This window comes from Typopeltis vanoorti, chromosome 11 (assembly GCF_054136105.1).
Source record: "Typopeltis vanoorti isolate ZY-2024b chromosome 11, IOZ_Tvanoo_1.0, whole genome shotgun sequence".
NCBI classification, from domain to species: domain Eukaryota; kingdom Metazoa; phylum Arthropoda; class Arachnida; order Uropygi; family Thelyphonidae; genus Typopeltis; species Typopeltis vanoorti.
In genome coordinates this window covers 89695140-89722531 of record NC_143559.1, presented here as the reverse complement: position 1 = coordinate 89722531, position 27392 = coordinate 89695140, and the positions used below count along the sequence as shown (strand labels likewise).

The 27392-nt window shown below is 36.3% G+C and overlaps 1 protein-coding gene across 1 annotated transcript in view; it reads right to left on the bottom strand.

Annotated features, from left to right (window-relative positions):
* The window catches only part of LOC150101837 (glutamate receptor-interacting protein 1-like), a 369473-nt gene that overhangs the window by 68161 nt on the left and 273920 nt on the right, over positions 1–27392 (bottom strand). Inside the window, exons 13-14 of the mRNA XM_090400065.1 lie at positions 17425–17640; positions 2750–2894 (exon numbers count right to left, since the gene is read on the bottom strand). Coding sequence (XP_090256191.1) covers positions 2750–2894; positions 17425–17640 — 361 coding nt within the window. The remainder of the gene's footprint in view (positions 1–2749; positions 2895–17424; positions 17641–27392) is intronic.

Below are 27392 nucleotides of genomic sequence, written 5' to 3'. Positions count from 1 at the left end.
CGAATATCATCTACTCCTGCTGCCTTTCCACATTTCAAGCCTTTGATGGCTTTTTCTACTTCAAGTATGGATATGTCTTCTTGACTGTAAGCCTGTTGAGTGTGAATTACCACTGTGCTATCACTGCTTGTTTCATTTAGCAGTTTTTCAAAGTAATTACTCCAAACCTCAAGGATATCTTTTTCTTCTGTTTTCATGTCACCTTTATCATCTCTAACTCCTTTTACAGCACTCTTTTCTCCATTCCTAAGCTTCTCCAACAATCTCCAGAATATTTTGCCACTTTCTTGATATTTATTTTCTATTTTCTTACCAAAGTCCTCCCATGACTTTTGTTTACTAGTTTTACACAGTGTTTAGCATTCTTACATTTGTCTCTGTATTCTCTAAGAGTACAAGCTGACTTATTTGACAGGAACTTTTGATATGCTTTCTTCTTTTCCTTCACTGCCTCTTTAACTTCCTGGGTCCACCACGGAGTTCTGATTTTTTTATCCTTGTAGACAACTTCACCACATGCCTCTCTGGCAGAATCAATCAATGTTTTCTTCAGAGTTTGCCACTGAATCTCCAAGGTTTGATTCCTGTTCTCAAACTCTTCCATTTTTTCTTCGATAATTTTTGTGTGTTTTTGTCTATAGTTCACATCTGAGAGCTACTCAACTTTTATTCGCTTTAAAACTTTCTAACATGTTATTCTTTTCAATATGAAATTCAATTTTATCCTGCTCAAGACTAAATAGTGATCGCTTCCAATTTCAAATCCTCTGTACACTCTGGTGTCCTGCACCAGGGAGAAAACATCACTATCAGTAATAACATAGTCAATGAGACTTTTCTAATTCCTTGCCTCTTCTCTCCATGTGAATTTGTGCATATTTTTATGTTGGAACATGGTGTTAGTAATAACGTCCATGTCCTGAGCAGAAATCCAACAGGTATTTGCCATTATTATTAGCTTTGCTCTTTTCTCAAAATTTTTCCAAAATATTTTGTATGTCTGAGAATCATTTCCTACTCTGCTATTCAGATCCCCAACAAAGACCAACTTTTCCTTTTTCATTGTGTCAGTTGCTTTCTCTAAAGCCTGAAAAAATTCCTCCACTTCTACTTTAGTAGAACCTTCTGTGGGACCATAGGCACAAATAAATCTCATTGACCAGTTCCCCATTCTAATATTTGCCCACATCACTCTACTTGAGACTGCCTGCCTTTCAAAAAGATTAGCCTCTTATTTATTGTTGAATACTGTGGCTACTTCTTCTTTTCCTTGATTGTCATTGCCTGAATATAACATTTTGTATTTATTGCTCAGAAAGATCTCACCAGTTTTGGTCTTTTTTGTTTCAGTCACCCGTATTATGTCGATCTGGTACTTATCTAATTCCTCAGCTAGATCCATTTCTTTGCCATTCAGGCTTCTTACGTTGATAGTACCGATCTTTAACTCTGGTGATGTTGAGTTGGGGTTTGTTTTCAGATTTGTTCCAGTAGCTGACTTTTCGCTGTTCGCCCTGGTTCCCTGGCGAAAACAACGAGGGCCTTGTTTAACCGGGTGACGCCCCAGCCGGCATGAAATTTTGTCATGTTGTACCATCATTTTTTATTTTGGTTTAACCAATAAGAATACAATTTGGTCGGCTAAATCCCAAATTGCCAGCCCATCCTCATTCGTTCAGTATCTAAGTAGATACCCAATAGGGTGCACCACGAGAAGGTGAGAATTGGACATTAGGTCAGAAGCCCTGGTCGGTTCTCTGCATTCCTTTAAAGGCTATGTGGAGGTCTCCTCTCAGTTATACAGCTTAGCTATTTCAATAATTGTTAATTCAATCTAAATATTAATTTATTTAACTGGTGGATTCCGATTATACCAACATGTTCTATTATTTATATTTAAATTATCCTCTTACTGAGAATGAAACAAATATTTTCTTTGTTTTCTTCATTCTCATTTCCACCATTGGTCTTTTAATTGCTGATTCTTATCTCATTATCCCTTTTACATATTAAACTAATTTATATTAAAACAGAATAGTTATTCCTGCATTAGCTATATCTATCAACTGTGCATTCTCTGGCCTGTTTATCTGTTAAACATAAGAGGAAGGGGGTAACAAAAGTGGTGTTTCAGAACATAAAACTCTACCACCTCTGTATAGGATTTAAACCAATATTTTTCTAACTAAAGGTATCAAATATATAATAAAAGTTTTATTTTGCTTCAGAGGAATGCAACATTCATCCAGAACAAAAGACTCCACTTTTAGTAGCGGAGTGGCAAGATGCATGTGTATGCTGATGTTTCCAAAGATCAATTTCACCATCCAGTGTGAAACCAATGCCCACTGAAATGCCTTGAAAATGTTTCCTGTTGGGTTTGTAGAGTAGTGTTATATAAAGAAAGGAAAATAAAAAAAAATAAAAATGTACTGTAGGCTTACAATCTTTGGCACATGAAACCATTCGGAATTTGAGTAGCACTACAAATATTTTTTGAATTAAGGAGGAAAAAAATTTAATGAACAATTATTTATATTAGCATGTGCTGTGCACCAACAGTTAGTCCAGGAATATTTATGATGACAAATAACAAAAAAATAACTGATATTTTAGGCAGGCATACACAGATTTATAATTATTATAATTCTGCTATTTCAAAATGGAAATAGATCCCAACTGTGAAACTAAAATTTGACAATATGATTATATGAAATGAATTAAAACAAGATAAGAACTCAGCTATTACCTCTCTGCTAATCCTCCTCCTGTCAAACCAGATATGACAATTGGATCAAAAGAATCATCTGTTCCTGATATAGTAATTCCTAAAGGTCCACCATGTCTCACTAATTCAACGGTATACACTACAATTCCCTTGCTATTTGGTTCTTCTAAAAATCAGAGAAGATATTACAAAAAGAATAGTTGCTGATACAGCAATATGAAATATAAATTCATACACTATACAGAATTAATTCAAAACCTTTATATGAAATTTAAAATACACTAAAAATTATCAGTTTTCACCTTTATTGAGGTGCTGTTTAAGTAAAGACCTCTCTAAAAATTAGGCGGCCCCCAAGACAGTCACTGACTACAAGTGACTGTCCAACTCAGCATTGTTCCACTCAGTGACAGGCTCATCCCCACCACCAGACAGAGCCATAATCTCAGCAGTGGCCACACTCAGAGAGAGGCAAAAACCTACCCCAAGCAGAGCCTCTCATACCTCAAGGAAAGAGACCACTTCTGTGCAAAAGTGCATCCGTGGAAGCCAGACCCAGAGGTGATCCTAAATTTGAAGTAGTGAAGAAGTCATATTTTTATATATGAGTTGCCAAAAGGTGTCACACCTTATTATTAAAATACTCTGGATTAGAGAAAGTTGTTGGAAGTTTTCCACTTACTTATACTATAAATTAAAGATACCAAGAAATTATATACTTGGTTTAATCCTTTATCCAAGTATAAGCAAACACGTTTGTGCCTGAATTATTTTCAGGACTGGGGCAACTCGTATAAAGATGCTAATAACTTCACATCACTTGCCTTAGTAACCCTTCCAAAGTGGTTTAGTATTTTCTCAGATCCGTAATTTGATCAGTTGATACATTTAGAACTTCTGAAGGAAATACTCCTAAATGTATAAACACATCAATATGTTTCCTCTGAGTCTTTCCTTTTATTTTCTGCCATTCTGCCTTGAACACTTGAAACAAATATTTTTCTAATCTTTCTGTTTAAATCTTAGCCTAAGAATATACATTATTGAATATTAATGATGTCAAGTTATTTTCTGATATTTTCATATTTAATATGGTACTGCCTTCAATGTCATCTCCAGTCTTAATTCTCAGATCAAAATGTTAAAATTGTAATATAATAAATTTAGTTTAATCCTTTATCCAAGTGTGAGCAAACAAACTTTGTATCTTCAGGACTGGGGTAAAGTGGTACAACACCGGGCGACTCGTTGCAAAGGTGGAGCAAGCTAACATCACTCCTATCTCAGTATCTCCCATAATGCAAACACATCTTGCAGATATGTATAATGTTATGCATTAAGGGAAGGGCCACTAACCAGACTAGTTTCGACCTTTATTGAGGTCTCTTCAGTGGGAGCCAGGCCCAAGTGGAGATACGGCAGAAGCATAGTGACTCTTTCCTTAATGCATAACATTATACATATCAGCAAGGAGATGTGTTTTGCATTATGGGAGATACTTAAATAGGAGTGATGTTAGCTTGCTCCACCTTTGCAACGAGTTGCCCGGTGTTGTACCACTTTACCCCAGTCCTGAAGATACTTTCAGGTGCAAACTTTGTTTGCTCACACTTGGATAAAGGATTAAACTAAATTTATTATAGTCTAACCAAGTGAAAAATAAACTTTCAACAAAATGTTAAAATTGGTTTGAACATTGTCTTATATACTATTACTACTACCACCACTACACTAGCTTCCATAAATTAAGGAACAGAGGTCACGATAACTCAAAAACTGTGCGATGATTTTTTATGCAATTCAGTGAAAAGCAGTATATGAGATGTGAACCCCACAAAAACTGTAAATAAAGTTTAATTCAGTAACAAATGGGGTACATGAAGACAATGGTCAAACCATGAAGTCAAAATGAGATTGCCAAAGTGCCTCAATAAGGAGCATGGTCAATCCTTACAGCAATGCAACACTCGCAATGATGTTTCATACTGTTTATGATGGTGTCTAGCTCAGTTGGTAATAACAACCACTGCTTCTGTAAAGCTCTCCTAAGTCCCTCAGGGTTTTTGGGAGGGGAGCTTAAGATTTATCCCAACCACCATAGCAGACAAAATACATTTGGAAACCTCTAACATTTTAAATTTAAATTATACTAAAACAATAACCAGCAATCTGACAAAATCTGAATTGACAGCGGTGAAATCACTAAAATTAAATCCAGACATCATAATTACTAGAGCCAATAAAGGCAGTGTCACAGTTATTCTAAATCAAACTACATATTTGGAAAAAATGAATCCAATAGTCTCGGACAACAACGTCTATCAACTTGTTACGTATGACCCTACCAATCGAATAAAAAAGAAAACAGAGAAGCTACTTAAATCAGTCACCACATGTCTCGAAGATACCATTAAAAATTACTTCCACACTATGCTCATTCCCCAAGAATTTAGTCTACCAAAGATTCAGAAACAAACCACACCACTCCGGCCGATAGTCGAAGGTATAGACAGCCCCAATTATCACCTAGCCAAGAAACTAGTGTCAACACTCAAAGAGTTGGTAAGTCATTCCACCCTCCTATATTAATAACACACAACACTTTGTAAAAATGTCCTAATTTCACAAATGTTCCAATCAATGACAATCCTTCTATTACAGGACAAATTCCCTCTCGATATCACAGCGCTCTTTGTGCATGTACTATGTTTTGACTATTTTGTGTAGCAAAACACTTTCTACCTACAAAAAGAAGGCACAGCCATGGGCTCACCATTATCCCCTCCCTCCTACTGCTAACTTTTACATGGAACATTCTGAGCAATGTGCTCTAGATTCTTCTCCTTTAAAACTCAATGTCTGGCTTAGATACGTTGACAATGTTTTTGCTATCTGGCACCATACCAGACATTAGACACTTTTCTCAGTCACCTAAACAAACAACACAAACACATACATTTCACAATTGAGATTGAAAAGCAGAACACACTTCCGTTTCTAGATACACTTGTCACATGTCTTCCTTCTGGCAGTCTTTCCTTCACTGTTTACCGGAAACTAACAAATGACACATTACTGGCCAATATACCCACATAAACTCCTACCACCACCCAACACAAAAACTAGAGATCATTAATATACTAAAAAGCAGAGTTTTGAAGATTTGTTGCAATGAACAAGCACTTAAAGATGAATTAAATGTTATCAGCAATACCTTCTAAAAAATGGTTACAGCCAAAATACTATCAATAAAATTCTCTACAAGACCTCACTTAAAAACAAAAATAAACTAGACTACAATAAAACTGTAACCATTCCATACATCAAAGGGATATCAGACAAAATAAACAGAATACTACAAAAATACAACCTTAAAAGCCACCTTTAAACCTCCTGCAAAATTAAAGAACTTACTCAACTCATCCCAAGATCCACTCCCTCCGCTGGCCCACCCTGGAGTATACTGCATTCATTGCACATGTAATTTGCCCTATATATGGGAAACAGGATGCACAATTCCTATCAGAAAAAAGGAACATAAACAACACATTAAATATGATAACTATGGTCAAGGTGGTCTTTCTGATCATGCCCTGAACACTTTACATAGAATTGACTGGAAAAGGAAAAGCACCTGTTGTTTACATCACACCAAAACATGGTATGAACGTAAATTTAAGGAGGCCGGTGAGATTCTTATCAATCACCTTAATCTTAACAATAATGATAGTCTAAAAATCCCAAGAATATGGAAGGCAAATATTCTACTCACTTAACTTTTCTCCCTAAGAGTTAATTATAAATAGGACCATAGGTAATCCAGGATCCTAAATCTAATATAACAATTGTCATGTTAAATTAGGACATCATTTTTACTGTAACAAAACTAACTATATAAAAGAATGTTTCTCTTATGTTGTCTTCAATAGAATATAGCTTTGATGTAGTTAATTTATTTTATTTAATTTATTTATTGTAATTTTATTTTCACTAGAGGTCAAGCCAGTAGAATAACTGTTGATCAAATCATTGTCTCCTCAGCATACCAAGTGAAATGTAATTTAGCTTGTTTCTGTGTGTGTACACACACACACACACACACACACACACACACACACACACACACACACACACACACACACACACACACACACACACGCACACACACAGTGGTATCTTGCTTATCTGAACCTCTTTAGTGTGAACTGCGGTTTGAAAGAAAAAAAAATTACGTATTATTATTTTATGTACTATTATTTTTATTTAATAATTATTATTTTAACTATTATTATTTATTTTATTATTATTACAGTACAGTATTTTTTTCATACTGTCGATTGTACGGTTATATTGTAGGCCTATTTTGATTTATTGCATGTGTTCACGTTTGCTTTTTTACACTGTACAGTACGTACTGTATTGTCGGCATGAATCACCGAATTTGAAATCAAATCAGATGCAGAAATTATAAATATGACGCTACAGAATGAATTAGAAGACAATGATGATGATAAAGAAGTTGACAGTTTTAATATGTGTATAGAATGGGCTAAGCAGAATGATATGCCATTCCACAAAATTTTGTTGCTAATGCAGTTCCGAGAAGAAGCATTCGAAAATAGTTTAGCTTCCAAGAAGCAAAAGAAAATCAGTGACTTTTTTACAAAGAAATAAAAAAAACTTTTTGTGTGTTATTTTGTGAAACTTTTTTTTGTGATGTGTACAAGAAAGTGATTTTTTTTTTTTACGCAAATTAAGTTATGTAATGAACTATGCAATTTTATTAAATCAGAATCCTTAACAAAACTAAAGGTACATACAAAACTAAATTTTTTACTAAAATAAACTTGTGTACCGTATTATTTTTTAAGTTTTACATTACAGTACAGTAGCTTTTTTTCTATCAGTTACTTCATTTATTTACAGAATTAAATTTGATGTACCATTAAAATCTTATTATTTTTGTCTTAAACACTAGTTATTGTCTCTTGGGGGGGGGATTCGCTAATCAGAACGAGCACGGTTTTTATTAGTTTGGATTAGCGAGATACCACTATATATATATATATGTGTGTGCGTGTGTGTGTGCGCGCGCGCGTATACCCCAGATGATGACCTTAATATGAAGGTTGAAACATCGAGTAATTAAAATAATTATTTATAACATGGTTGTAGAGTCCATAATTTGTGTAAAATGAAAGCATTTGTAGTTCCATTATAAAGCACATACAGGTCAGTGCATCCACCTAACAAGATGCCTTCTCAAACCATTACGTTACCTCAACCATAAGTGTCTCTTTCCAGGATTCTCTTCAGACTGATTTAAGTAGGCCTAGTATCACTTTCTAGAGTAAATCAGGATGCATGTAAATAATACCAAACCCCAACTGGTCTTGGGTGCAGTTGACGTGGAGCCTGGTCCATTTCAAATGTTCTCTCCTGGAGCATGAGAATAGGGACATGCAGACTATCAGTTTGCCTAGCCTACAGACTACCTTTGTGAAGGTGGTCTGTATGCATAGCCAAAGTAGATACCAATGTTCCTGTAGCTGACTGAGGGAAGCATTCCTGTTTCGGCAAGCAGATAATGGAGATATCGATCATCCACTGTTGCTGTATCTCATGGCCTTTCTTTACCAGGATGCCGTCTGACTGCTGCAATTGGTTCTAGAGTCTGTGAACCATAGAATGGTTCTCACATGCAACCATCTGGCTATTTCTGCCTGACTTTGGTAGGTCTCTTCTTATGATGGCTTGCCACCTGAATTCATCGGTTAAAAATATTGTCATGCAGTCATATCCAGGAATTCTGCCATCACAAAATGCCTTGTTCTCATTCTAAACATGAAATGGAAAACCACTCAAATATGCCTGCTTTTATGCCATGGCTCATCTGCATATACTGATGACAGCACCACTTATTTTGTATATGTTAATTAGACTTAGCATCACTTTTTACATAGTGTGCATAACTTTCATGTCCCCCCCCACAAGTTATTATAATTTTTCTTTTTGTTCCTTAATATATGGAAACTAGTGTAGCTTGGACTTACCGTGCAGTTAGCCTAGTGGCTTTGCGCTTCGCAACCATATGCCTGGGGAAGGAGTGTCCCAGGTTCGATTCCCATTGTAGACATGAGAAATTTGAGGTTCTTCCTCAGGCATAGCCATGTTAGCCGGTCTTGGGCACGGTCAGTAGGGTTTTTTCCGCCAGTTTATCTGGCGTTTTTCATCCCGCAAACAGGCAAACTGGCCCCGTGAACATACGCCTCTACAGTCAAAAATATATCCCCCCCCCAGCGGCAGACCAGGCGACGGGTCGGTTGGGAGTAGAAGTCGCATCTAAAAAAAGTAACACGCGGACCCTGCATAGGAAGCGGGAATAACGCGTAGAAGAAGTGTAGCTTGGACTTCTGACTAATTTTCCTCTCCATATGTTTATTCAACTGGCATCTTATATATACCACATTTTACTTATTCTATTCCCCTCATCATTCTATTACTTTTGTTTAATTTTTAAGATTTCTACCACCTGTAAACCTACACTACATTAGTATTGTGGATGGGCTAAGGGCTTTTTTTCTATTTTTTATTAATTTTTTTTACATTTCTTTGTATTTTTATATATTTTTTACATAATCCAAAAATCCTGCTCTAGAGACCAAACATGGAACTTTATCAACCCTCCAATAAGTAGGATGATGGTCTAACACCAAACAAGCAAATCTGTATCCACTGATTCCATATTTAATTTGCCATGTTCACCAAAAATTGTGTGCAATTAATTTTGTTCCACTATATGAGAATGCAGCTAGTTTTCTATTTTACTGCTTATTATTATTACTAAATTTGCCACAGCAATTAGTTTAAAGATTTGACATCTTGTAGTGGATGTATTTACGAGACTGTCATATGTACAGAGTAACAAGTTAACCATATTTCCTATTTGAATATTAGGTTAATAACTACTTTCTTAGTAGTGTGGTCCATGGGGGTGGTCTGGTTTGAATACCACCATGGATGGATTTGCGTGATTGTCTTACAGGAATTTCATCTGCTGGTGAAAATCCATGTTTGGATTTTCACGAGCAGATGAAATTTCCAAGTTTGGTCTCTAGAGCAGGGTTCTGGATTAAGAAGTAAAAACAAATTAAATATACTAAAAATACATAAAACTAATAAAAATAGAAAAGTAATCATTAGCCCACACATGGCATTAATGTACAAAAGGTTTATGACTTTTGGTGGGTGGAAGTAAAAAAAAAAAAATTATAAATACAGAGAAAGCGAGAGTATATCCATATTATACTTTATTTAACATTAAACAATCTTACTGTGCATCCCAATTTTAAGCACAAATTTGACTTAAGTATAAGCTATGTACTGTTTCATAGAAAGTTCCATTTACATCATAGAGATTTAATGCTTTGAACAGTTTTTCCCTTAGCACCTAACTATGCATTTTCTTGAGATCAAAAAATTCTAAACAGAGATTGTTATTATATTCCAAGATTTCCTGATTAGTTTTGTGTAAATTTAAAATTGGCTTTTGGTAACCTCCATTTGGCCTAAAACCAGTTTGTGCTTCACCAATTTTTCCTTAACAATTTACCTTAGCTTTTCTCAAATATGCTTACACAAATATTTCTTAGATAATTCTTCATCATCATCATCATCAAATTCCTGCCATGTACCCTCAAGGGGTGTACAGGATATGATAGTACTACATGAAAAAAATTACATCATTATTAATTTCCTATCTACAATTTTCCTCCAAATCAGTCTGTTACTTGTCAACACCCCAATATTATCAGCTCTTATATTTCTATCGTCTAAAGCACTTTGTACTGTATCAATCCACCTATATCTTGGTCTTCCTCTCGGTTGTTTTCCTGCCAACCTGGCAGAGAACACTCGTTTTGCTAATCTTTCCTCGCCCATTCTGTTTAAGTGACCATACCACCTGAGATTAGCTCTGCTAACGCATTCCTGGATGCTGACAATGTCAAGTTCTTTCCTAATATCCTCATTTTTAATATGATACTGCCATTGATGCCATCTGTTCATGCCTATAATTTTTCTCAGGACTCTCATATCTGAAGTCTCTAGTCTTTGGTCAAGTGTTTTACTTCTGACCCAGCTCTCAGATCCATAAGTTAAAACTGGTTTGAACACTGTCTTGTATACAGCTAATTTAGTGTTGCGACTAATTTCTCTCTTATTCCATATGAATTTAATCAATTGACTTCCCACCATACCAGCTTTGCTGATTCTGTTGTCTATTTCTATATTTAATTTACCATCTTCAGTAAAAATCGTGCCTAAATAGCTGAAATGTTTTACTTGTTCCACAGGTTCTCCATTCACAACACAGTTGACATTTTCAATGATTCTGCCTATTTTCATTGTCTTTGTCTTTTTATTGCTGACCTTCATACCATATCTATTACAAGAGCTATTCAATTTAGTCAGAGAATCTTGCAGACTTGTAGCGGATTTATTTAGAAGTATAACATCATCCGCATAAAGCAAAGAGCTGACATTAACATCTCCAATTTCAATATCATGTTTAATACCACTTTCCTTCATAATGCAATCCATATAGATAATGAATAACAGAGGGGATAATGTACATCCTTGTCTCACACCAGATTTAACATTAAACCATCTTCCTGTACTTCCTTCAATTGTAACTGCTGACTTACAACTCAAATAAAGACTAAGTATTGCTTGATATAATGTCCCATTGACACCATATAACTGCAGCATATTGAATAGCTTCTCTCTTGGCACCTTGTCATATGCCTTTTCCAGATCGACAAAACTTAAATACAGATCTTTGTTATATTCCCATGCTTTCTCGACTATTTGTCGTAAAGTGAAGATCTGATCCTGACAGCCTCTATTTGGCATGAATCCAGCTTGTTCTTCACCAAGCTTTTCTTCCACAATTCTTCTCAACCGTTTCTCAAGTATTCTTGCATAGATCTTGCCAGGAACACTCAGTAGGGAAATACCTCTGTAATTCTCACATGCAGTTTTATTTCCCTTTTTATATATGGGTACTATGAGAGCTCTACTCCAATCATCGGGAATTCGTCCCTCTGTCCAGGCTTTCTGAACTATGCAGTGCAGCCACTGTAAGACTCTTATACCACCATACTTCAGCATTTCTGGTCGAATATCATCTACTCCTGCTGCCTTTCCACATTTCAAGCCTTTGATTGCTTTTTCTACTTCAAGTATGGATATGTATTCCTGACTGCATGCCTGGTCAGTGTTTTTTACCACTGTGCTGTCATCACTGCTTGTTTCATTTAGCAGTTTTTCAAAGTAATTACTCCATACTTCAAGGATATCTTTTTCTCCCGTTTTCATGTCACCTTTATCATCTCTAATTCCTTTTATAGCACTCTTTCCTCCATTCTTAAGCTTCTTCAACAACCTCCAGAATATTTTTCCACCTTCTTGATATTTATTTTCTATATTCTTGCCAAAGTCCTCCCATGACTTTTGTTTAGCTAGTTTTACACAGTGTTTAGCATTCTTGCATTTGTCTCTATATTCTCTAAGAGCACAAGCTGACTTATTTGACAGGAACTTTTGGTATGCTTTCTTCTTTTCCTTCACTGCCTCTTTAATCTCCTGTGTCCACCAGGGAGTTCTGATTTTTTTATCCTTGCACACAACCTCACCACATGCCTCTCTGGCAGAATCAATCAATGTTTTCTTCAGTTTGCCAATGAATCTCCAAGGTTTGATTCCTGTTCTCAAACTCTTTCATTTTTCCTTCAATAATCTTTGTGTATTTTAGTCTACAGCTCACATCTGAGAGCTGCTCAACTTTTATTCGCTTTAAAACTTTCTTACATGTTATTCTTTTCAATATGAAATTCAATTTTATCCTGCTCAAGACTAAATAGTGATCACTTCCAATTTCAAATCCTCTGTACACTCTGGTGTCCTGCACCAGGGAGAAAACATCACTATCAACAATAACATAGTCAATGAGACTTTTCTTATTCCTAGCCTCTTCTCTCCATGTGAATTTGTGCAAATTTTTATGTTGGAACATGGTGTTAGTAATAACCAGTCCATGTCCTGAGCAGAAATCCAACATATATTTGCCATTATTATTAGCTTTGCTCTTTTCTCCAAATTTTCCCAAAATATTTTTGTATGTCTCACAATCATTTCCTACTCTGCTATTTAGATCCCCAACAAGGACCAACTTTTCAATTTTCATTGTGTCAGTTGCTTTTTCTAAAGCCTCAAAAAATTCCTCCACTTCTACCTTAGTAGAACCTTCTGTGGGACCATAGGCACAAATAAGTCTCATTGTCCAGTTCCCCATTCTCATATTTGCCCACATTACTCTACTTGAGACTGACTGCCATTCAAGAAGATTAGCCTCGTATTTTGTGTTGAATACTAAGGCTACTCCTTCTTTTCCTTGATTGTCATTGCCTGAATATAACATTTTGTATTTATTGCTCAGAAAGATCTCACCAGTTTTGGTCTTTTTTGTTTCAGTCACCCGTATTATGTCGATCTGGTACTTATCTAATTCCTCAGCTAGATCCATTTCTTTGCCATTCAGGCTTCTTTCGTTGATAGTACCGATCTTTAACTCTGGTGATGTTGAGTTGGGGTTTATTTTCAGATTTGTTCCAGTAGCTGACTTTTCGCTGTTCGCCCTGGTTCCCTGGCGAAAACAACGGGGGCCTTGTTTAACCGGGTGACGCCCCAGCCGGCATGAAATTTTGTCATGTTGTACCATCATTCTATATTTTGGTTTAACCAATAAGAATACAATTTGGTCGGCTAAATCCCAAATTGCCAGCCCATCCTCGTCCGTTCAGTATCCAAGTAGATACCCAACAGTGGATAATTCTTATATGATATTACTTTTAATTACCCCCTTTTTTATTAACTAATGAGAACCTCATTAAATCAACTTGCATTTGACCTTGTGGCTAAACCTTCTAAAGCAATGTCAATTTCTTGAATGGTACTGAATCAACACAAGAATAGTAAGAAAATAACTAACATTTCTTTAACTTATTTGCTGATATTATATCCAGCATCTTCAGAGCACAAAAACATTTTGTCAACAGCACATGAATAGCAACCATTCAGTTAACAGTGGGAGTAGTTTAAACAACTGTAATGGACAACACAAGGAATTAGAATCATAATTGGTGCTATCCATTGTTGGATAAAGAGAGAGACAGAGAGAAAAAAAAAAAAAAGATTAATTTAATCTTAAAATGACTGTCTCCTAGATTTCTGGCAAAATGATGACACAGCCATAGTTGTTGAAGTTTGGAATGTTTTAAAGCTGCAGATGATTCGAGAAACAATCTCTCTGACTTATAAAGAATTCTTCCATATGGTCCTATGTGGAGTATCCAAGGCATCGTCTGCTAGTCCAGAATTGCCATAGTGATAGTGTCAAATGTAATTTTTATGATAGTTCTTCCTGTCTGTCCATAGTAAGCCAAGTCACAAGTACAGGGCACTTCATACACTCCTGGATCTGATAATGATAAAGGAGAGAGAGTTTGTTCTTAGGTGAATGTTTGAGAGAGTTGCCAATTTGATACATAGTTGAAATGTTTTGAGAAGCTGATATTTATGAAGCATTCTAGATATCTTTTCAGATGTACCCTGAATATATGGGATGGTTAACAGTTTTGCTGTAGTCTTGCATATCAGGCAACAAATAGAATTTTCAGTAAGTATTTAATATTTTGTCTATTCTTTGAGAATTATACCATTGGCTAAAATAGTGTGATGCAAGTGAGTTTGATGGTAAGAGCAGTGTCATCAGAACAGATGGCTCTGGTTATGCGAGTTAGTATTTTTAGGATACCATATTATTGAGCTAGATGATGGTGTGACTGCAAATATCCCCCTGTATGTATAAGTTTTCTACATATACAAAAAAACCATCAAGGAAGGTGTGTGACCAGTGTATATGGGAAGGGCAGACATTCATTAACTTCGTAAATGTTAAAAATACCAAGTAATTTTAAACCTGGTTTTACTCCATTTCCCAAGTAAGCAAACAGACAAACAAGTCAAGTTTGCGCCTGCAAGTGATGCAAGTCTAAGGTAAAATACCTTCTACATTCATTAGCTTCCTGTTCCATTGTGAAGTAGAATTTAAGATGTTGGCTATTTAAATGCACTAAAAATGTATCTAATGTGGTACCAAATGGTCCAAATAAAAATTTGGACCATTTGGCCAAATAGCAAATACATCAACATAATGCAGCAAAAACATTGGTTTTGAGAGTGGCTGTTTCATTGTTTAGTTTCTAAATGTTCTATGTAGAAATTAGATAAAGGAGAAGGGGGGGGGGATTGCTATCTCATCTAGCTGATTATATATATCTTTCCTTTCCATGTAAAATAACCTGGAAATGTGATTTTAACAATTCAAGAGTCTCAATTAATGGTACACTGGTAAAGAGTGAAGTAATATCAAAGTTAATCATTATGTCTGAACTTTTTAAAATATGGTCTTTTAGCATACTTTTAGGTTAACAGTATTTTTAACAAAAGATAACCAACAACAGATGGCACCAATTAGGACTCTAGTTCTTTGTGTTGTCCATTACAATTTTTTAAACTAGTCCCACCGTTAATTGAATCGTTACTGGTTGTGTACTTTGATGAAATTTTTTTGTGCTTTGAAGATGCTGGATATAATACCAGTGAAATATCAGCAAATAAGTTAAATAAATATAATTATTTTCTTATTATTCTTGTGTTATGAATCAATATTGTTAAAAAAATCAACATGAACTGACAACATAAATGCCTTTCTACTCCTCTAAGGCATTGCAAAACTTTTATACCACAGGGTTTCTGACTTTTCAGATCAAATATCCTCTACTGCAGCTACCATTCTTTAATTTCAGATTTTTACAGCTTTTCTATCTCAGGTACAATATTCATTTTAGAATGTGTCCTCCTGATATTTTCCATGTGGCTCCAAGACAGAGGTAGCAAACTACAGACCAATTAATATATTGGGAATAGTTGTTAAAGTATTGGAAAAGCTGGTGAAAGGTAAAATACAATAATAGGTGGATGGGGATGTAATACTCTATAGTGGACAGCACGGCTATGTAAAGGATAAGTCCTGTTTTCAACTTATTCGCATTTTATAATAGTGACAGCAGAACTGGATAAAGGTAATGGCTACACCATGATACTGCTCGACTTTGTTGCCAAGGCATTTGACAGAATACCACATGAAAAATTATTACAAAAACTGGAAAAGATGGTAATGGATATGAGGCTGAGGCTAACAGCATGGTTAGGAGGATGGCTGATGGACAGACACCAGAGAGTAGAATATTGTGGGGGGGTGGAGTCTAGAAGAATGATGGTGACTAGTGGAGTACCTGGGTTCAGTACTAGAATCACTACTCTTTAATTTATATATCAATGACATAGTGAAAGATTTAAGAGGGGATATTCAGTTGTTTGCTGATGATGCAAAGCTGGGGAGAGCAATAGTTGATAAAGGTGATGTAGATATCCTGCAGGATGATTTAAACAAATTGGCATTGTGGACAAAGGATAACAACTGTCAATTTAATGTTGCAAAATGTATGGTTATGCACTTCAGGTTGAAAAGGTTGCATATGATGTATCATATTGATGGTACTGGTTTGCAGGAAATTGATGAGGCTAGGGACTTGGGATAATGGTGGACATAGAGTTAAAGTTCAGAGAGCATATTGCAAAAGTTGGTAAAATAGCTCAACGAATTACTTGGATATTGAAAAATACACTAACAAGTAAAGATAAGGAAGTTATTATTCCTCTTTATGAAGCTATGATTTGGCCATATCTTGAGTACTGCGCACAGATTTGGTCACCTGGGTTTCTTGGGGACCAGGAGGTGGTCGAAAAGATTCAGAGATGAGAGACCACGATGGTAACAGGTCTGTGAAATACTCCATATGAGGATAGGTTGAAGTTTATGCATCATGCATAAACCTTTAACATTTGCATTACAAAGTTTAGATGATAAGCAAAAAAGGGGAAATATGATAGAAACTTTTAAGATATTAAAGGGGTTTTATAATATTGATGCAAACGAAATTTTTCAATATGTGACAAATAGTCAGAGAACTAGGGGCCATCATGGAAGTTGTGTAAGAGTGTGGTTAGTAGGGTTGTGCAGACCAGATTTTTTGCATGGAGAGTGGTAAGTGAATGGAATGCCAGAATTGGTTGAGTTCCCTGATGGTCAATGGATTCAAGGAGAGGTATGATAGGATTCATGTGTGTATGTGATGGTTAATTTGGATCTTCCGCAATGAGTCTCCGAACTCCATGGAGATGCCGAAAAATAATAATAATAACTTTCAGAGTAATTTCAGAGATGAATTGGCAAAGGAATACCAACAAATGCCATTTATTGCATAAAAATCACCAAGAAAATTAACTAATTTAGAAATATATTCTGCTTGGTTTTAATGTTACTTTTAAACTATTTTAAAATTATATACATGAAGTAACACTTTACAGAAGCATTTCACCAAATAGGAATAATTATTGTCAATAATTACTGACAAAATAGCCAAATTAACAGACTATCAGATGTAATAATAAGCATTTCCTTTTTTAGTTATTAAAGAATTTTTTTTAAGTACAACTAGGAAATAACTTACCAGAAAATGCATCATCTTTTTGAATTCTCAGTTTTACGACATCATCACAACACTGCAAAATATGAGCAGCATCTTCAACAGAACAATTATCCATATGTACTGAATCAATTGCTAACAATCTATCACCAGGATGAAGAGTGCCTGTTCTGTGTGCAACACTGCCAGTTTTGACATTTGAGATTAAGAGTGGCTCACCAGGCTTACGATTTTTAGAAGCTAAAACAAAAATTGGCAAGTTTTAAACTTTTATCAAAATATAACACACATAAAAGCATCCTTACACCTTAGGACCAAAGGCATGCTGAATAATGACCAAGTATTTTATACATCTTAATATGTGACACTTCCCAGTAACACACAGCAACTTGCTTTGAATCTCACCATTTCATTACTAAATCTTTCACTACTGGATTCGGTTTCCAGAGAGCATGGAAACAGAATCAGAATCGCAGAATTTAGGAAAGTAACACTGTGGACAGAGTAGAAGGCCACTTGAATACTGAGATGTTTTCAGATAATACACCTTTAGCACATGGGATAGTGGCATGGTTGAGATCTTTCTGAGAGGCTAGAAACAGAAAAACAATAGTTAATAGCTTTTTTTCTGTGAAAGACTCACTGAAACCATTAGACAGAAAGATAAATTTGATATACTATATTTTTGGAACAAGAATCAGTACAGCAAAGGGAATGAGCAAATGTTATATCCTTCTTCTTCTTCCTTTTTCCCTCTTTTACTTTGTGGTGTTGACGGTTTACTATTCATTTAACCACAACCGTACACAAGGATAAGGTGGTTAGCCTTATGCCTCCCAGTGTATCCTATGTCTGTACAAGCATTCAGTTCTCAAGGTGGTTTGTCTGCTTGTGGGATGAAAAACCCTGCAGTCCATGCCCAAACCGGCTAACTTGGCTATGTCTGAGGAAGATCCTAAGCTCTTCACGGCAGCAAGGGGAAATCGAACCCAGGACATTTGAAATAGCTCTTCCTCTGAGTCACAACAGTTTCCAAATTAAATGCACTTTGTCCCAGTATCCAATTCATCTTAGAAGAAGAAGAAATAAATAACCAATTAGCCTTTTTAGATATTCTAATTCTTCGTCAAAAAGATGGCAGCCTACATTTTTCAGAAGAAGACCATACAGGCTGTTATATCCACACTGGATCTAATCACCTTCTAGTCAAAAGACTGGAACTATTAAGACTTTAGTGCATCAAACTCATTCTTTATGTTCTTCAGATGAACTTGTATAGAAAGACTGGCCAATATATTAATTCCACCTCTTTATCAATGGCTTTAAAGATTCTTTCATCAAGAAAAGCTTTTAAAAGTTATGGTATCTCTACCTCTTCCAGTACAGAAGAAATAATTCTCATTCCTATTTCTTATGTGCATGGAATTATCAAACACATAGCAAAAAGTTTTAAAACCACTAAATATTTTTGCTGCCTTTCGGCCCATCAGAAAAATCTCCATCTTTCTCACTTCTCCTAAGGCCAAGCTTACACCTGTCAGTTATCCACATGTTATCTTATTTTGGACAAACCGCAAGATCTGCTTTTATTCATCTAGAAGAACACAGTTCATATATTAAATACCATGAGCCAGAACAGTCTGGACTTCTGAAGTGTGCTATTGACACCAAACACGGTTTATTGGAAACAAGAGACCTTCATAAAAGTCGTTTCCTCATAAACATCTTTATAAAGAAATGCATGAAACCTTACTTCATTGTTTTAACTTAAACAGATCTGATGGTAGATCTGTTTAAGTTAAAACAATGAAGTAAGGCTTCATGCATTTCTTTATAAAGATGTTTATGAGGAAACGACTTTTATGAAGGTCTCTTGTTTCCAATAAACCGTGTTTGGTGTCAATAGCACACTTCAGAAGTCCAGACTGTTCTGGCTCATGGTATTTAATATATGAACTGTGTTCTTCTAGATGAATAAAAGCAGATCTTGTGGTTTATGACTATCTCCTTTCTGGGAGACAGGAAAGATTAACAGATTTAAAAAGTACTAACTTTATTTTATACATATATATATATATGAAAAAGTTTTAATGACTGTTACCGAGAGATAAAAAGATGACAAATATATTTAAAAAGATACTACTAGTTTACTAGTTTCGTTGAATAGATCAACATCCTCAGGTATCACAATCAAAGAAATATATAAAAAAATTACAGAGACTTAAAATTGTAATAACAGAACAAGTATAAAAAGACAGTAGCGTGTTTGAAAAACAAATGCAAGTATGAGTTCCAAACAAACGTATACTACGCGCTATCGCGAGTGTGCCAGTACTGAACAGAAGCAACGTGTGCGTTAGAGAGATTGTAACTCAAGCTGTTGTTGATATGAGAGGAATCCAGAGAAATTTCCCCTGGATTCAACAATCTTTCTTTCGAGTTCATCATAGCACACATGGATGTTAGAAGTTTGAGTCCAGTTTACAATGTGTTGGCGGCCTTCGTCTGAGTTAGCTGAAAAGAGAACATGGCTAGAGAGAGAGCGCTAGCTAGCTCTAGTCCTGTTATAGGAGATATCTCTACGGTGTTCATCCAAACGTAGAAGGATGGATTTGGCAGTCTGCCCATAGTATGGCTTTCCACAATCACACAAAATCTTGTACACTCCTGGAAACTGAGTAGAAAGATGTTTCTGTTTATGTTTGCTAAGTAATGAACGAAGTTTTGGAAGCGTAGTGAAGCAAGTTTTGAAGTTAAATTTCTTGAGAATCTTGGCCAGTTTTGGTGAGAGAGAGCTGATGTAAGGCAAGGAGATGACGGCTCTTGGGGAAGAGGGATCTTCAGAAGTAGTTGAGTGCCTGGAGGAAAGAAATTTGTCAATTTTCTTTGGAGAGAAACCATTGTTAATGAAAGTTTTTTTAAGAAAAAGGAGTTCATTTTTAATTTCAGTTTCTTCTGTAAGTAATGATTTGGCTCGGTGAGCTAAGGTGGAAATAATACCACATTTTTGTGGGGGATAGTGATGGGAGGAAGCATGAAGGTATCTATCAGTATGAGTAGGCTTTCTAAAAATTGAGAATTTAATGCTCTCAGCACATCTGGTAAGTTTGAGGTCTAAAAAGAGAAGGCAGTCATCTGATTCCAGTTCGAAGCTGAAAGAGATTTTTTCATGGCACTTGTTTAAGTGGTCTAAAAATAAATAGAGGTTATCGACACCGTCTTCCCAGATGAGAAAAATATCATCAATATAGAGGTACCAGACTTTTGGTTTAAAGTGAAAGGAATTAATAGCTTTTTCTTCAAAATCGTTGAGAAATATATCCGCGAGAATCGGAGAGAGTGGGCTGCCCATAGCCAGACCTGAGTTTTGTAAGTAGATCTTATTATCATATTTGAAGTATCCTGACTTTATGCAATGGGAGAGAAGAGCAAAGAGTTTTTTTGATAATTTGTTCTTGAGAAGATTGAGGACTTCTTGAGCAGGTACATTTGTAAAGAGAGAAACAATATCAAAACTGGCCATTAAATCTGTTCTTTTAAGTTTGATATCCTTGATTTTAGAAACAAAATCTGCAGAGTTTTTAATATGTGAAGAGGAACTTCCAGAAAGATTTTTTAAAAAAACTTACAAGATATTTGGAGAGATTATAAGTAGGAGAGTGTATGCCCTCAACTATAGGTCTGAGTGGGCAGTTATTTTTACGAATCTTGGGGAGACCATACAGTCGAGGTATCAAGATGAAGTGACCTAAGAGAAAGCTGAATGTTTCTTTGTAACTCTAAGGTGGTTTTTAATAAATTATTAGTTCTATTGTGTAGTTCCATCGTAGGGTCATTAGCAATTTCTGAGTAGGTATCACTATTTAAAAGTTCCAAGATTTTATTATGGTAATCAGACTTGTTTAAGATGATAGTTGCATTCCCTTTGTCTGCCGGAAGGATAACTATGTTACTATTATCTTTCAAGGACTTGATAGCTGTCATTTCAGAGTAAGAAATGTTGTCAGGTGGAGGTCTAGCTTTATTTATAGAGAAAATTGCTTCCATACGGAGGAGGTTAGCTTCTTTGTTTGGTAATAAAGAAGCTGCCTTTTCTATCTTTGTTAAGAGATGTTCTCTAGGGATGAATTAAACAGTAACAGAATTGTCTGTTACTGTTTAATTGCCATTCTGTGATCCTGTACTGACAAAGCCTATGATACTTAGGTGAAATTCTTTTGATTATGCCAACTCATGGTATTTCATTATTGAAACAAAGGGAATCAGTTCAATGGAGTTCTACTAGTGCTAGATTTTCTATAAGGATGGTGCTGAGACAGAGAGTAAATATACCGTCCAATGCGAGTTTTCTATCTAAAAACAGAAAAATGAAGTCTCCTATTTGGTAGAAAAAGAATAACAAGATCTAAAAAAGGAATATAATGGTTGTTTTCTAGTTTTAGACTGTGTCCTAGAATAAATAGTTGTTGGAGTTCATATACCAAACTGCAAAACTTCTCATCCAGGTATCTGCACTAAGGAACCTCCATAGCTTAGTTGGTATTCATGATGCCCTTTGGTTGGAAAGACCTAGGCAAGAATCCACTGAAGATACGAAGAACCTTTATAAGGGCTTTTCAAAATGAATGTAAATTAGATAGTCTCAGATGCAAGCGGCAGGATTTTCATCCTGGAAACTCAGGTCCACCTCCCAAACTGCCCATAAAAAACGCAAAATATATTCAAGCATAAGACTAACCTCCTCAACCTAATAAGAATTAGTTCATTATCATCATCAAATTCCTGACATGTACCCTCAAGGGGTGTACAGGATATGATAGTACTACATTGAACGTGTTTTAGCAACTTGCTCACATTCTATAATAATGTTACCATTGAACTAGACAATGGGAATGGATACACCGTGATACTTTTGGATTTTCTAAGGCTTTTGACAAAATACAGAATGGTAGTGTAAAAATAAAAGATTTTTATATTTTTTAAGTTCTTTAAGTTTTTATGTATATACTTTATTCGAGATGTATTCAATATTATTTCTTCTCTTATCTTAACTTAACAGTTGTAACTCTGAGTTGTAATTGTTGCTTGAGCTAGTTCAATCACTCTCAATCCTTTTGTCTACAATTTCACCCCCCCCCCCGAAGGTCGTAACTATGCTACTTTCACATGTGTGCAGTATAGATTATGGAATTGCCTCTGGCTGGAGCCAATTCCTTTGTCTAACTAGCTGGCTTTCTCTAACGACTGCGCCATTAAAGATCGTGCAAAGGAATTGTTTGTCTTTCCTAAACATGCAAGAGAAATGCTCAGTGGAACATAGAAATATTTCTAAAATTCAGCACTAAATCAAGCAACGTTTGAGAACTTACTAATAGTTAGTCATGGCTACTTTTAACTTTAAGGATACACAGTTCTATCTTTTTATGAGAAGTGCATTGGTAAGTCGAAATCAGGCAAGTTATTTAACAAATAAAACAATTTATTCATACTAAGACATGGAAATTACAAATTAAAGGAAAAAGGATTTCACACATATCAAATTTATCAGGCTCTTATCAAGTCTGCCAAGGAACAAGGCAACACACGTGTCTGGTTCTCAAATTACTTAAATCAGTACTTCTAACCATTAGCTTAGAGACAAAGACAAATATTTATGTTCATATATACGTCAGACACAAGATTAGTTTCATATACACTTTAAAACAATTTAACTTAGACCATTAACAGAACTATGCTTTACATTCAATCTCTCCTTCAACTTTTAACATTAACAAATACTCTGACTTCTGTGGATAACAATCTCACAATAATTAAGAAGTATGGTTTTCCGACTTCACAACTTTACATTATGCTAGCAACTATATAATCAACATTCCCTGCTCAAAGATTCACAATCCATAACAGTACTACATTAATCTTACTTGATACATTTCTCAGCCAGTTCAGCATTCATGATCCTAGAGATCACGAATATAACCTTCTTCTTTCCTGTTAGATTTGCAAACAGACATTATTCCATGCAACGACGATACAGCATTCCTGGAGATCGCTTAAGGAACTTCGCGATGGGACTTTCTGGAACAGGCCGACACTGCCGTTAAAAATCTCCTATCATGGTCCAATACTGCTAGCAGGATATCCTTCCCCATCCTTGGAACAGCTGGACCTAGGAACCTTCTTCGAAGCGACACTGGAACAAGTCAAGAACAGAGACAGCCAGAGCAAGAGCTAAGCCAAAAAAGAAGCAGAGCGCCTGTCTCCTTTTTATTCTCCCTTGACGGCCTTGGAACTTCTTTAGATTGAGTTCCCCGGATGGTCTACTAGGGGTACTTTCCCCTCTACAAAATTAGCTGAGTCATGGTGGTAAAACTCTTAACTCGCTGACCTTCGCACCTGGCGATAACCTCAGGTCTACATTCTAATTCTGTCTGGGCTATCTCTTTGTTTGTACAATCTTAGTGGTCAAATAACTAAGCAATTCATTCTAATATTTTTATAGATTACATATTGGTGGTTAAATAATTTAGCAAATCATTCTAATATTCTAACAGATTACATAAAACACTTATGAAAATTTGTTAAATGAACTACAAGTATTTTGCAATGACTTTTTTTCTCAAGTAAAATTGGTATATAAGAATTTCATACCAAATTCTTTCTATACAAGATTTTACAGTAGACTGTTGCATAAATTGGAGAAAAAGGGTTTAGGTTATACATTAGCATGGATAAGAGGATGGCTGACTGACAGATATGAAAATTGACAATTATGTCTTAGTGCAGGTATCTGTTGTGGTTACAGTGAGGGTAAAATTTATGAGCAGTTTGCTTGCCCTGAATGGGCATGGAGATTATGCATCACTATAGGAGGCTAATATAGCTTTTGGTCTTCTATATATGAATATGTCCATTGCCTCGTATGCTGCAGCTTGCTGAACCAAATCGTTGGGATGTGTGGACGTCTTTAGGAAAAACTTGGATGCTAAGGATTGTAGAAAAGAGAAAATATAGGGAATATTTGTATCTCTATGCAGTTGATTGTTTCTGACATACCACAGGATGTTCAGAATCATTCTCAAGCACTTATTCAGCACTCGTATCTTGATAATGTTAGTATTAGAGGTGTGGCTCCAGGCTGGAGAGGCATAGGTGATTATAGGACAAATCGTCATCTGGTATAGTTGCAATTTGATTCTGTTGCTGAGCTTGCTATTTCTATTAATTAGCGGATAGATCGGAGCTATGGCTTTAGATACCTTTACGCACACAGACTTGATGTGTTGGTTGAAAGATAGCTTTTTGTCAAGAATTACACCCAGGTAATTTGTTTCTGTCTGCCAGGGAATTTTAGTATTGAATAGTAACACATCTCCTGCAGGAAACATTGGCCTTTTTGAGAAAAGAATGGCTGAGCTTTTCAGGGGGTTGACTTTCAATCTCCACTTGGAGAACCAACTCTCCAGCTTCAGAAGGTTTTCTTGGAGCTTTCTGGTAATGAAATGGGGTCGGAGAGATCTGGTTAGTATTGCCGTATCGTCCGCATACAGGGCCAAAATGGAAGTCATTGGATTGTGCGGGATGTCTGACATGTATATAGAAAACAGCAATGGAGCCGGTAGAGATCCCTGCGCCACTCCAGCAAAGATATGGTGCTGGGACGATGTAGAACTGCTGATTTTAACTTGTATTGATCTATTCTGAAGATATGAGTGGATTAGATGAACCATTTTTAGTGAGGCTGAGATAAGTTTGTGCAGGAGTCCAAAATGCCAGATTTTGTCAAATGCTTTGGATAGGTCTAGGAAAACAGCTCCTGTACACTGGCGCCAGTTGTAGTTGGTGGTGATGTATTCGATAATTCTGTGGATTTGCTGAGTAGTACTATGGTGTTGCCGAAAACCAAACTGTTCTTTAGGGAGGATGTTTAGGTCATTTACTGAGGTTTGGAGTCTTTGCCTGGCTTATGTATAAGAATTACATCAGCCAGTTTCCAGCTGGAAGGAAAAATAGTGAAATCTTAAAATTGCATTTATTATACTAGTCAGGTGCACTACTGCTTTTCGGGGCAGAAGTTTGATCACCCGATTAGTAATTCCGTCTGGCCCAGGAGTTTTTTTGTTCTTTAATTTTTTAATAATGTCGTATATCTCAGCAGGTGATGTTGGTGCAATATGGTTAGTGCTGGTGATAGGAAGTTTGAGTGTCTGACCTTGCTGTGAATCTTATTATATGTAGTCAAAGTCAAGGTTTCCATACGAAGGCCTGCATTGCTCCTCCAAATTGTATGCTATAACTTCTGCTTTGTCTACATCTGTGTGAGCAAGGCCCTGGTCAAAGAATATTGGGGGAAGGTTTCTGTCTTTGTTTTTGATATTTTTCAGTAGTCCCCAGACGGAGTGATCAGTAGGTGAAATGGAGGCTAACTTTTCTTCCCATACTTGGTCTCTATGAGCTTTGAGCGCATCTCTTACTGCCCCATTTAATCTGTTTAGATTTGTTTTATCTTGTGGCGCACACATGTTACAGAATCTTATCCTAGCTCTGTTTTTGTCTCTGATCAAGTTCATGATGACTTCAGGCAAACGATCTGGCTTGCGGGCAGATTTGTAGGAGGTAGCTACCGTTATAGCAGAATTAATTTGTTGTGTGTGTTTTTAACTGCAGTTTCTACTTCTTCTTTTGTGCGTATGTGAGGAACAGGTCCAATATAATCCTTCAGTACTGTTGACAGTCTTTCCCATGCTATGTAGGAGTGAGAAGGAGGAGACAGGTATTCTTGTTTTCCCAGCTGTAGTAGAATTGGGTTGTGATTGGATGATAGTTCATCCATGGATATAATGCTGTATTGAAGTTTGATATCCTATAGGATAGCTATATCCAGGATATCAGCAGTGCCAAACGTACTGAGATGAGTTGGTTCGGTGGGGCCTGCCGCAACAGCGTTGCTTGATCCTAAGTAATTGGAAAGGATGCAACCATTCTTGTTGGTGGTTGAGCAATTCCATGCAGGGTGCTTGGAGTTCAGATCCCCGGCTATAATGGTCGGCTCTCTGACGTATAAGATGGCATTTAGGTTAGAGTGTAGTAGAGATTTTGGGGAGGGTTGTAAGCTGAGTAGATTTTCAATCTGCCAGTAGAACTGGTGACTACTTCCATGCCTGTGATCTCAAAGTTAGTGGTTGAAGGGTTGCTCACAGAGTGGTGCTTAATATAATTTTTAATGAAGATGGCAGTGTCGCCGCCTCTGTAGAGTAATCTATCATTTCTGTATAGGCGATAACCCCTTATTTTAGGATTGTCTGAGGGTCTTAAATGAGTTTCACTGATTAATAAAACATCTGGTTGATACCTATATGTGAAATCTCGGAGTTCCAGAATTTTGTTTTTTAGGCCATTTGCATTCCAAGCAACGATCTGAAGAGATGTTGGAATGAGTTTGTTACTATTCATTTATGAGTTATGAGAGCTATGAGGACGACCTGCGTTTCACGAAGAAATCTTTTAGTGGAGGTTTCAGTAGGGTTTGATAGGCTGAAATTTTGTAGCATGTTTGCTAGTGAGGCTGTAATAACAGCTGTTAGATTTTTAGGTGCTGTTGGTTGATTTTGTTCTGGTATTGGTTTATTTGTGTGGGTCACATCGGCATAACTTCTTTTTTGCTTTTGGGTGTCTCTATTTTTGGAGGTCTCTGACTATGGCCAATGAGTCTCCGGTTTTGATGCCTGGGCCTCTGGTGTTCTTATACTGTAGGAGGAGGGCTGATTGACTGCCTCCATCCGTCTGTTCTTTGGGTGCTGAGTACATCCTTTGTAGTTCGCAGGATGAGGGCCACTGCAGTTGGCACATTTGGCCTAGGTGGTCCTTGGCTTAGTGCAGGTATTGGTTGGGTAGCTGTCTCCACATTTCAAACATCTATATTCAGCTCTACATAGATTCTGGGCATGGCCAAACTTCTGGCACCAATGGCACTGCCCAGAAGATGATCTTTTCCA